The 12,895-nt window shown below is 44.5% G+C and overlaps 1 protein-coding gene across 2 annotated transcripts in view; it reads left to right on the top strand.

The window, feature by feature from the left end:
• The window catches only part of TGFB2 (transforming growth factor beta 2), an 82,183-nt gene that overhangs the window by 49,268 nt on the left and 20,020 nt on the right, over window positions 1-12,895 (top strand). For both annotated transcript variants that reach the window (XM_007471856.1, XM_007471857.1), the window contains one exon: window positions 3,304-3,467. In XM_007471856.1, coding sequence (XP_007471918.1) covers window positions 3,304-3,467 — 164 coding nt within the window. The remainder of the gene's footprint in view (window positions 1-3,303; window positions 3,468-12,895) is intronic.

The raw sequence follows: 12,895 nt of genomic DNA, 5'->3' as shown, positions 1-12,895 counted from the left end.
AAAAAAAAAAAAAAAACTGGGATGAGCGTGGGCAAGTTAGCAAAGGTCAAGCACGAGTCCCCGACTACCTGGCGATGGGGTAGGAACTGGATCAGAATTCCAGAGGCCTTTAGAGACATGTCCCATTCCAAAGGGGGAAATGAGTTCTTGGAGAAGGTGGAAAAAAAAGCTACATCCCTCCAAGTCTGGATGGCTGGATTAGGGCTGCCCAAGCCATTAATTACCTACCCAGCCACTCCGAGCCCCGGAAATGAGCCTCAGCATCCAGGCTGGGTGTAGGGGGGCCACGTTGAGCTCTTTGCACCAGGCGTCCAAAAGCCTTTATGAGGTAAGGGCAGGGTCACAGGCTAGGCCCCAGCACTTTGCTGTGATTTTTAGTTTTTTCCCCAAACGTAAGGATATTTGGCAAGTCGCTCAAGTTCCTCAGCCAGGCAGGGGACTGGTGACCCATAGCAGAGGGCAGCCAGGGACAGCTGGGGCTGACCCTTAGAAGTGGTAGTCAGTTCTTTAGTTACCAGTCTTTATCCAGTGAGCTTCCATTCTCAGGTGCTGGAGCAGGGTTGTGGGAAAAGCTGCCGTGTCCTGCTGGCCCGGTCCCTTCACTGTGGTCACAAGACCAAAGCCGACGACGTGCTGGTGGGGAATGCTCGGCTGCCATTTCACCTCCTTTGTTAACTGCTTCGACTTATAAAGCAAGAACCACAACTGTGGATTTGTATTATCAGGCATTTGAAGCCGCCAAAATGGTTATAATGGCCAGAGGGGAGGAGGGCTGTTTGCCAGGGTATAGGGAGCAGAGCAGAGCAACGTACTTAACTATCAAGCGATTCCTGTAAATATTTGCAAACACCCCTTCAAAGCTCGAAAGCCTAGGACAGGATCATTGGATGATTTGCTTAGAAGAAAGAGAAACAAAATTGACCTCGTGGTCCAAAGCGGCCATAAAAAGAAAGTGTGTTTATGGGCAGAGGACCAGACAGGGAAAAAAACTGTTCAAAGTTTAATAAACACAAAAGAGAATAAAAATAAATCTCAGGAGCACTTATTTACAAACTTGATGGAAGGATAAGGTTGGGGTTGGCGGGTGTGAATGATGGGTGTCTGTGGAAGTAACACAGGCCTGAAGGGGGTTCCAATAAGAGGGAGAAAACCAATGAGATGTGTACTCTTGCTAATGACAGGAAATGCACTGAAGCAGCTTTGTGCTTTCAGGATGCTCTTTCAAAGCATGTTTGAAGCTTCTGCTGTCTATTGGGGAGGCCATGCGAACTTGAATGCAGCCACTAGGCCTGTGGAAGGTTCTGGCCAAACTAGAGAGTGTGTGAAGCCAGGAGGCCTGGCCCCAGCCCTCCCCAGGCCTCTCTACCTGGGCCCCCAGACTGTTTTCAGCTGAGCTGATCAGGATGGGACAAGCCTGTCCAATCACCTGGGCTGGGCACGTTCCAGCGGAGAGAAAGGTCAGTTTGTTCTTGCAGCTACCTTTGCAAATTGCTAAGCTAGGGGGCTCCCCAAACCTTTCTGGCCGGGTGAATGTTTGTCTGCCTGAAACTGTCCACCAAGTATTTCACGGTAGTGATGCAGCGGGCCATCCCCGTGTCCGCATGAATACCTTCTTTTCTCTGAAACATGGGCGCTTTAGATTTGGGGGGTTTTGTTTGCTTGCTTGTTTGTTTTTGTCTCTGAGGCTTCTGAGCTCCAAAGCTTCAATTCACACAGTCCTTTGTGAAGCAGTCATCGAGCAGAGCATGGTTTGAAATTCACCACTTTCCCATGAGCTGCTTTCCAGCAGCCACAGGACATGGGAAAGGGATGGGGAAAAGCCTCTATGAGGGAAAAAAGAGTTCAGAGCTCTTAAGATGAGGAAATGTTGGTGTGTTCCTAGCATTTTTTTTTTTTCAGTGTAATTGTCAGGGCATGGATTTCCCAGGAAATCACAAAAGGTATTATTTCTGTTTTAAGATCAGCAGGACGGTTCACTTGTTTAATAAGAAGCTAGTCTTTTGCCAATAGCCAGATGCCTTTCAAGACTCCTGTTGATGACCAACTTCGTAAACAGTGGATATTTGGTGAACTCCGCGTGTGCGGAGCCCTGTCCTAGGTAGATGGGGAAAAAGAAAGACCTGGAAAATATGGTTAGTCCTCAAGATTCTTAAGATTTCATGGGGAAACAAAATAAGCAAACATAATAATGAAGTAATAAAAACACTTGTAAGAAGCCATAAAACAATGAATGATTATGTTGCAGTGAAGTGACATAATTGAGGAGGGGGTAGAAAATCATGGAGCCACCAGAGTTGGATGGAACATTCCAGAATAATGAAAGTAAGTTTGCAGGAGATTTTGGAAGAGTATTGTAGAAATATACCTATTCTACCTATACTGTAGGAATGCACCTGTGACAGGTGGCCTGCCCAGTGTAGGTGCTTAATAAATCGGTGTTGTATATGAAGTATGCGGATAGAATTTGGACTTGCTTTGGTTTGGGGGTAACTGCAAGTTGCATATTCAAAGGCAATGACAAGGTTACTACAAAATAACAGCAAAATTCTAGCAGCCCATGAACTTCAAATTGCTGTAGGCTTTCTGCATCTCTGTATTTTTCATGGCTCAGAACAGAAGGCATTTGGTTTGATTTTTTTTTTCTCTTCATTAGCTAGGATTCCCTCCCACCAATGGACATTTATGCCGGATAAAGAATTTTAAAACTGGCCTGGTATAGCCAGTATCTGTGTATTTTTATTCAAATGTCCTCACCCTAACTTGTCTAGAGGGTGTATTTGGTCCTATGTATGTGAAAGACCAAATTATCAAAGCCAAAAAAGATGCAGTCCATGAAGCTGGAGAGAGCAGAGTGTTTGAGTGCCAAAATTTCAAGGAAAAAAAATACATGGGCAAACTGCTTGCCATTAGGAGATCTTTTCCTGGCACAACTGATGAAAGTGTATGCAAGCCCGACGGCTCTCTCCAGGCATCCACTGTCATGAACTTGTTCCAGTTTATAACCATCTAGGGTTTTCCACCACTCTGTCAGCTTTCAAAGGAGAGGGTTAACTTTATAGCCTCAAATGGAGTTGGAAGTGGTTTGTTAATCTCTATTAATCGGCTGCTCCTGTAACCAAATGCAGATGTTTATTTTTTTTTTTTCTGGTTCAATTGTTAATGATATTAAATTGGCCATTGGAAACGAAATCATTCTGTAGATATTTCCCGTAAGGTTTCTTAAGACTATCTCATGCTGCGTGGTCTTTTGTGAGAGAACAATGGATTTTTATCATTTTGAATGATTGCCCTAACTTTTTACAGATGCCATCCCGCCCACTTTCTACAGACCCTACTTCAGAATTGTCCGATTTGACGTCTCCGCCATGGAGAAGAATGCTTCCAATTTGGTGAAGGCAGAGTTCAGAGTCTTCCGTTTACAGAACCCGAAAGCCAGAGTGCCTGAACAACGGATCGAACTGTATCAGGTAACTTGTTTGGGTTGTTTGAATGGACAATCAGTTTGAAGTCTTAGGATAAAGGACTTCCTACAGACTGAGATTTTCTGAACTGAGATGCGCCGTTTTCTACACGCATAATCATGACATAGACCCTCGTTTATTATTCCTCTCACAGTGACAGTTCATTCCTCACTTGCTCAGGAAGGCAGAACATTTAGAGTGAAGGGGGGAAGCTCTGGGCATGAATGACTAGAGTGCCCACCCTCGGGAGGGCTCAAGTCCAGAAGTCCACCCCCTACTCTGTAAAGTCAGATGATGTAGGACCAGTCCCACCCCAAGGAGGGAAGTCAGCTACCTTTCTTTTCTCGTTTGATGGCCATCCCTTTCTCCTTTTCTTCCTTCGTCACTTCCTTCCTGTTGTGTCTCTCTCCATCTTTTTCACTCTCTTTTCTTCCTCTCTTTGCTACCTCCTGTCTCTTCACTAACCTCATCCTGCCTCCTTTTCCTCTCTGATTCTACCCGCACTTTGTAGTCCATCCCACACCAGATGCACATCCTCTGTTCACCACTGTCCGCCACGATTTCAGGCAGCCCTGACATCTCATCTCCCTAAGTACAGTTGCTAGGCAGCTGTGTCAAAAGATGATGTTGGTGGTGGTGATGATGATGATGATGATGATGTCATGATGATGATGATGAGATGATGATGGTGATGATATGACGGTGATGATGATGATGATATGATGATGATGATGATGTGATGATAATGGTGATGATATGATGATGATGGTGGTGGTGATGATGATGATGATGATGATGATGATGATGATGGTAATAATGATGGTGATGATGATGATGATACCAAGTTACTGAGATGTGAGAGATGTTCTTAACAGTTTATTACTCACGTGGGTTACCGGGCAGTAGCATCGGCATTACCTAGGAGCTGGGAGAAATGCAGAATCTCAGGCCCCAGCCCAGTCTTACCAAATCAGAATGCACAGAATGTAGATCAGAATCTAGATTTTTATCAAGATCTTTAGGGGATCTGATACACATGAAAGCACTGCTCTGAAAGCCCTGAGTTGGGCAAGGGAGTCAGATCAGGTCATAGTGAATATGTCATAGTGTCATGTGAACAGTGTCTGTAGAGGGCAGAGTTGGAAAGATTTCACCAGGGACTTGACGTTTGGGTGGGTCCTCAAGAAGCATCTGTTAAAACAGGATGAGGGATGGTCATTCTTGACAGAAGGAGCCTCTTGTACCAAAACAGGGTGTCCTTTGAAGGGGCCTGTTGAGGGTACCAAAGAGATGGTACTCAGTGCCAGGAGGTGAGGAGAGACTAGGGCGGAGTGTTGCCCTCCAGGGAAGATATGGAGAGGGAGACTGAATAAGAACAGACCCGAGAACCCCAATGTTAAGGAGGAGGCATGTGAGACAATATGACTAAAAAGCGTGCTTCCTTGAGGGAATGAAAGGAATTGACTTCTGCATGTGGAGACCTCTAATTGTCCTGGATTGTAAACATTTGGAAATTTTGGTAATCTGGATAAGACTTTTCTTTGCATTTATTGGGAAAATGGAAAAATTCCCACACAAATAAGCATTGTACATAGAACCTCTGAGAATGAGTCTGAAGTTGTTAAAACAGTTTTCAAGTACCAGTTTACATGTGTGTTCATGAAAAGTAGCTCTTGCTTAGATCCTCAGGGACCTCTCCGTGGAGACCTTAAAATCTTACTGCGCGTTCTAAGAGTATCAGACAGGGTCGGCTTTCTGTGTACCAGCCCCTCTGTTAAGCCCTTTATAAGTATTGCCTCCATTTGTATCCACAGCTCTCCTGTGAAGTTTGCATGATGAGGTATCTTTTTTTTTTTCATTTCTTGACATATAACAGACGTATAACATTGTATTAGTTCAAGGTGTACAACCTTGAATAAGGTTTCGATATATGTATATATTGCAAAATGATCACCACAACAGGTTTAGTTAACATGTACCACTTCACACAGTCACATTTTTTTTCCCCTTTGTGGTAAGAACTTTTAAGATTTACTCTCTTATTTCAAATATTTAATACACTATTACAAACTAGCGTCACCATATTGTGCATTACATCACCAGAACTTACTCATCTTACAGCTGGAAGTTCGTACCTCTGGGTCACCTTCACTCATTTCAAATATTCTTTCTTCTACTGGATTCTTTCTCTTTTTTACAGAGAAAGATGCTGAGTCACAGAGAAATTAAGTCACTTGGCCAGGGTCACACAGCCAGGAGGAGGCGGGCCTGGGATCCAGGTCCAGCTCTGATTCTCAAGCACTCACTCTTCACCACATTTGCTGTTTGTAGCAAATCCTTCCCTACCTCTTTGCCTCAATATCAGCCAGAATAGAAGAAAAATAAGAGAAACTAGGCCGGCCAGAGGGTGGAGTGGTATTAGGAGGGAAAGCAAAGACGGAGTTCTCTGAAAAAGCAGCTTGATCAAAGGTAGCCAGAGATATTGCAAGGTGATTTGAAAAATAAAAACAAAAACATGATTCCCTGTCCTCTTTTTTCTTCTTTTTCAATTAAGTCTCTCGTCCATGCCTCTCTGTGCAGATAGATTGTTCTCTCTGGCCCTGTTTCAGTTACGCGACTTCAGTTAATTGAAGGCAAGGCCTGTTAGATTTTGTTGCCTGTAACGTAAGCTACTAAGTCACCGCTATTCTTTGGCTTCTGACCTTGCTCCGAGGAGTGGCCTCTGATAGCGGGTTACTGATAGTTTGTCTTCCTCCCAGAGGCCATCTCATTCCCCGGGAGGGGATCTGTCCCTGGAGGCTGGTAATTTAGAGGACCTCAGTGAGTCCTCTGTGGCTATGTACCTTCCCAGAAGTTATTGCAGCCCTGGCCACCCCATGACACAAGCAGCAGGCTCTGCTCCAGTTAAAGCCCCACAGTTGGAAAAGATACAGCCCAGAACAGAAGCTCACTGTATGGAGAACATGACCTTGGGCTTGTTCAGTGACACTGAACACGGGATCCAGGAAGGAGTTAGTTTTAGAGGAAAATAAGGAAGAATAACATCTCCTTATCTATCTGGAGCTCAGCTATGCAGCAATCCAACCTCCTGAAACACAGCCAAAGTCCAGGTAGTAAGTCAGAGAGATCCCTGAGCACCCTCACAGAAGACACGGTGCGGTGCGCGCGCACACACACAGCTGACTCACCGGAAAGGCAGCCTTTGGTTCTCTCTGGGACCACAAGAAATTCAAAGCACTGGATTAGAAGGAGTGCTGGGGGAAGACACTCTGACAGGAGGAGATGACCCTTTAGACTTGAGATGTTTGCCTGTGCACCCCAGTGATGCCAGCCCAGACGGTCAAGTCATAGAATGCAGTGCCTGTATAAACAATATTCCTAAACCTTATCCTGTTTGTGGTTAACCCAGTCTTTATCTCTGTGGCACCCTATCTGGATTCTGACATCTGCTTGTGGCCTTTTGATTTGGAGTCCCATCTTTGGCTTGTTCTCCAACGTGCCACTTGCCTTCCATGCATTTGGAACTCTTTGTGGCCTACAGTGATAAACTCCCTCTTCAAGTCCCAGGACAGAAATTGATGCTTACAAAAACGGCTTTCAATTATGCAGGTGAGGCTAAATTATATTCAGGTAACTGAACACGTGCCGTAAGGTACTAGAGGGTTTTCTAGGCAAAATTGCTGAAATGTTATTTTGGAAAATAAAATACTCAGTGCTTAAATGGACAGATCTGTAGCTATGTGGAGAGCTCAACTATCCAGAAGAACAAAGCCTCTGAAATTTCTAGATTCCCTTTGACTACTGTATTACTGGCCACAGGGTTGACAATCTGCTTCCTAGAGGAAGAGAGATAGGATGACTAGGAATAGGTTTTCAGGGTTAGATGATTGTATGGATGATTTATTAGGATTCCTCAGGGCATCGATTTTAAGCAGGGGGAGCGTGTGTGTGTGTGTGTGTGTGTGTGTGTGTGTGTGTGTGCGTGCACGCGCGCGCGCGTGGACAAGCTCACATGTGGGTGCAGGAGGTGCTTCCCCACCTCTGAATGCCCTGGGGGAGCTTCTACAAGGCCTGTCCACAGTCCCTTTCCTGGAGATTCTGATTCTCCCTGGAGAGGAAAAGATTTGCCTCTGGACAGACGTGGTTTCGAAAAGCTCTCCTCATGATTCAGATATGATCATTCTCCATTCTCCATTGGGAATCACAGATTTAAGGCATATCCCAAGTTTTAGGGGTCATTCTGTCCCATAAAATGTATATAGGTCCTCTTTCTAGAGTCCGAATCCCAGGCTAGAAAGACCTAAGATAGCATTTCCGGGAGTGAGTTCAGAGTTAGTTTTGTCCAGGGCTGTGCATCTGTTGATTTCTCCCTGCCTGGGAGAGTCAGGATACCCGAGCTTCTGTGGAAATCATGTTTAGTTTGGCAAGGCGACTCTCACTTTTCTCCCCTCTACAGAATAGTCTGTCAGAGCTGTGATGAATGGTGGTAACATAAAACCGCACTGTCCTCCTGCTACCTCTGACTTCTGTTAACAGGCTCTAAAGAGCGTATACTGGTGTGATCATAGTATGACTTCAGATGTACACCAGTGTCAGAGGGAATACGAAAGGGATGAAGCCTTCTGATAGGAAGGGAAAGAGGGCAAAAAAGAGGAAAACTGAACATTTTTCCAAATAGGAGTGACCCTTACCACATTTTTAGAGATTTATGACAAAGGCAGCCTTTACTGAAATATGTTCCGATAAAGCTCCAGTGCTCTGGGAATGCTTTTGAACCTACTAGTATTTAGTAGAGCTCTCAGCACATTTGGAAGATGGAATACATCTTTCTCTGATTAAGTTGTGCTTGTATTTATGATTAAAATCATGCCCAGAGTTACGAGAGGGAAAAAAAATAGGAGAGGGGAAACTTCTTCAATTGAATATCACCAACAAGAGCAAGGGTATCTGTCATCTCGGAGGGGGCTAAGTCCCCAATTTCACAAGCAAAGAAATGAAGCACCAAGAAATTAATAACTTACGTAAGGGTGCCCATGACCTCGTGGCCATGTGAGACCACCAAAAAATACTTATGTTTAGGGGTGCTGACCTCAGAGGGCCTTGGAAATCCCAGCTATTTCTAGCTTCCTCTCACCAGCTTACACCCTTTTCACACTTATTTCCCAATTCTTTTCTTTTTTAATTGAAATATAGTTGATTTACAACTTGTTGGTTATCTATTTTATATATAGTAGTGTGTATGTGTTAATCCCAAACTCATGATTTATTCCTGCCCCCCTCCCTTTCCCCTTTGGTAACCAAAAATTTGTTTTCTCTGTCTGTGAGTCTATTTACTGTTCATTTAAAACTTTACCACCTCTAGGATAATAAGATTTGTACCTTTGTAATGTTTCGATGATCTCGTCACTGTATAACAAACTACCCCCAAATTTCATCGCCTCGAATATCAATTATTTTATTGACTTTTAAGGGTCAGAAGCTTGGGCAAGACTTGGCTGGGCTGTTCTTCTGCTCCATGTGACTTTGACTGGGGTCACTTGATGGTATTCAGGTAGCAGCTGGTCTGGTCTGGAGGATCTGTGATGAGTTTGCTCATAAGCTTGGAGCTTGGATGGGATGACTGAGCCCCTCCTCCTCTCTAAATGGTTTCAGGATGTATCCTGAAACCTTCCCAGAAGAGTAGTCAGGCTTTTTACATGAGGCTCAAGGGGCCAAGTGTCCAAGGCGGAAGCTGCCAATCCGCTTAAAAACAAGGCCCAGAACTAGCAGAGCATCATTTTCACCTTATTCTATAGATCAAATGAACTACAGCCCAGCCAAGATTCAAAGGGAAAGGAAATAGACCCCAACTCTTGATGGGAGGAGTGTCAAAGAAGTTGCAGCCATCTTTAATCTGCCCCACTAACCCACTGTATGGCGTCGTAGTTAGCAAACTCCAAGTGAGCACCTCCTAGCGTTGGCACCAGAACTGGTGCCAGCCATCTAGAGATAAATCAGACTCAGACTCTGCCTTCCAGTTGCTCAGGGTCTGGTGGAGGAACAGACGTGTAAATAGTGTCTCAACAGTACCATCTTTCCACTAATAGAGATATACCCAAGGGACTCCTAGAACAAAATTTGGAGAATCCAGAGGAATGCCTCAGAACTCATTCCTTCCAGAAAGGGAGCTGTGAGAATTTGGGGGCAGTCTGCCATCTTGTTTGGATTCCTTGGGTAGACAGGCAGATAATTCCAATACACCATGTGCCTGACTCAAGAGATTTCTTTGAGCCCAACAATATTTATAGCAGGAATATCTGAATGCATCAGATTGAGATAAGAGCAGGTTTGGTTAATTACTATGCACAGCATTTTCTTTTATTCACTCGCTCACTAGTCACCCTTAATGAGACAGCATGGTGTAGTGTTCACTGGTATGGGCGTTGTGATCCAAGTTTTTTTTTTAATAATTCCAATTCACTTGCTGTTTATTGTAAGGGTGAAATAAAACAGTGTATATAACTGTTGGATGGAGAGTTGGCAGTCAACCTGGGTTAGTTCCCTTCCTTCCTCGTCATCTCTTAGATTTTGACTTCTAAGTCTTTGATTACTCCAAGAGGAAGAGCTCTCTACAGAATTACCTGCCAAAGTCAGTTGCCAGGTTATCATTCGATTAATTTATTAGCTTGAAACCACTAAAAAAAAACCATGCAAAAGAACTCCCTGGGAGGCAATGCGATATACTGGGTTCATACATCCTACATCATACATCAGGAGAAAAATGTCACCTTCTCACATGGGGCTGGTGTGAAGCCACAAATGTTGGTGTCAGATCTTGGTAGAATACAGACTTCTGGTAGTTGCCTATTAATCAGTAGAAGATAAATGTGCTGGGATGAAACGTGCTGGGATGGATTTCCAAGGCACCTTAGATTTCCCGACCATGGCCTTAAGAGGGGCAATGGTGGTGTTTATTTTTGTAGAGGTAGGACGTCCAGCTTCAGTTGAAGTCACCTGTGCCTTAACAAAGGAACTCCCCCCTCTACAGAGTACTCTATCAGACCTGTGATGAACAAAAGTAAAATAAAATCTGTCCTCCAGCTTTTTCTGACCTCTTTCTTTAATCCTTGGGATGGATGGATTGATTGATGTATTTATTTATTTTGGCTGTGCTGTGCACCATGCGGGATCTTAGTTCCCCGACCAGGGATCAAACCCGTGCCCCTGCCATGGAAGTGTGGAGTCCTAACTGCTGGACCACCAGGGAATTCCCAATCCTTGGATTTTAATGCCTCGTTGGATTTGCATTTGTACAGTAGTGGGTTTGTCAAACGTGATGAAATCTCATCTTTAGAGATCCCTTGCAAGGCTATACAAAATAACAGCTAAATCCTAAGTCATTTATATCCATTTATCTTCGGCTTCAAGCTGTATAGTCCATATGCAATGATTTTTCAGATTTGAGGGTGAAAGAGTGAATTGATGTTTACGGAGCAAAATAAGTAAACAAAGATTTTAGTGGAGAGGAGCGAATCCCCAGCTACTTTTAATGGACATTGTATCTCATCGCCCGAAAGATTTTAAACGATGCAAACCCCTAAGGCTTTACAGTGATAATTCAAGGTAGATGGCCTTGGCCTGCTTTTTATTTATTTATTTATTATTTATTTATTTATTTATTTTTGGCTACACTGGGTCTCTGTTGCTGTGCGCGGCTTTCTCCAGTTGCAGTGAGCGGGGGCTACTCTTTGTTGAGACAGGTGGGCTTCTCATTGCGGTGGCTTCTCTTGTTGCGGAGCATGGGCTCTAGGCGCACGGGATTCAGTAGTTGTGGCTCGCGGGCTCAGTAGTTGTGGCTCGCGGGCTTAGTTGCTCCACGGCATGTGGGATCTTCCCGGACCAGGGCTCGAACCCGTGTCCCCTGCATTGGCAGGTGGATTCTTAACCACTGCGCCACCAGGGAAGCCCTGGTCTGCTTTTTAAGGGACTCTAAAGCTGCAAAATGAAGGGTGAGGTTCCTGTCATTGCAAGGACCACAGCACTAGTGGGGTTAATGAAAATTAACCTTTTCCTCATCCCAAACACGTGCGCATGCACATGCGTATATGTGCCATTGTACACGTGCACGCGTGCACACACACAGAGTTCAGCTTTCGTCTCTCATATTGCCCCAGGGTGTGTAAAATATAAAGAGGTCACAGCCAAGAAACCCGACTGTCTGTCAAATTTGACTTGCAAAAAGTGCTGCTGAAAAAAAAATTTATACTGAGCTCCTGTTGTCCAGAATTTTACAACGTACAATCCCCTTAATACTGATCCTAACTCTGGCGCCACGTTGGAGACACACGAGGTATAGTAACCCACTTTAAAAAAAGCCGTGAGGTATATAATAAACACTTTGTTTGTACAAGGCTATTAATATCTCAGGTTTTTGCAAACTGATCGAATGACATGCTCGCCTCGTAAGGAAATTGGATGGTTATCATTTGCATTAGGTTATGACGTTACCCAAAGCCTATGAACGCTGTGAGCAGACAGGACCCCAAAAATGGTGTGAACAGTAGTCATTCCCCACTGTATTCAAAGAACTGTTAATAATCATGCAATGGTAACTAATAATTCTCTGTTCTTTTTTTTTTTCTTTTTTTTTTTTTGCTGTATGTGGGCCTCTCACTGTTGTGGCCTCTCCCGTTGCGGAGCACAGGCTCCGGACGCGCAGGCTCAGCGGCCATGGCTCACGGGCCCAGCCGCTCCGCGGCATGTGGGATCTTCCCGGACCAGGGCTCGAAGCCGTGTCCCCTGCATCGGCAGGCGGATTCTTAACCACTGCGCCACCAGGGAAGCCCATCTCTGTTCTTTTGCGTAGTGTGGCTCAGTAACCGTGTTGAGAATTGTCGCTAACCCATGCAGTGCTTACTGTCTGCTGGGCACTATTTTAAGTGCGTTATAAAGATTGATTCATTTAATCCTTATAATAACCTTATGAGGTGGTTACTATTATTATCTTCATTTTACAAATGAGGACGCTGAGGCACAGAGAGGTTGAGGAACTTGCCCAGGCCACACAACTTGGAAGAGGCAGAGCCAGGATTCTAACGCAGGCAGTCTGGCCCCAAAGGCCATGCTGTTGACTGCTTTGCCCTACTGGTAGGAGGAGTCCAGGGTTTGGAGTTGGGCTAGTGTGAGTCCCAGGTGTGGCTTTCCCCCTTGGGGAGTCTAAGGAAGTCACATCACCAAGATGATTTCTGTATCAGTAAAATGTGGATAAAAGCACCTACTTGGAGAGAATGCATGGAAACTCCTAGCACAATATTAGTCGACTCAATGGTTACTATTATTATGATTATTATTGTTTCCAAAGCACTGACTTTGAACTTTTATCAGAAACAATCTCTTAAATTTACGATCTGCTCCAAATCTCTTAGTAATGAAAACTCACCTTAGCCCCTATTGCT

This window comes from Lipotes vexillifer, unplaced genomic scaffold, assembly GCF_000442215.2.
Source record: "Lipotes vexillifer unplaced genomic scaffold, Lipotes_vexillifer_v1.1 scaffold566, whole genome shotgun sequence".
Classification (NCBI taxonomy): Eukaryota; Metazoa; Chordata; class Mammalia; order Artiodactyla; family Lipotidae; genus Lipotes; species Lipotes vexillifer.
Note: the sequence above shows the minus strand (reverse complement) of the source record. Positions and strands in the feature narration are given on the sequence as shown.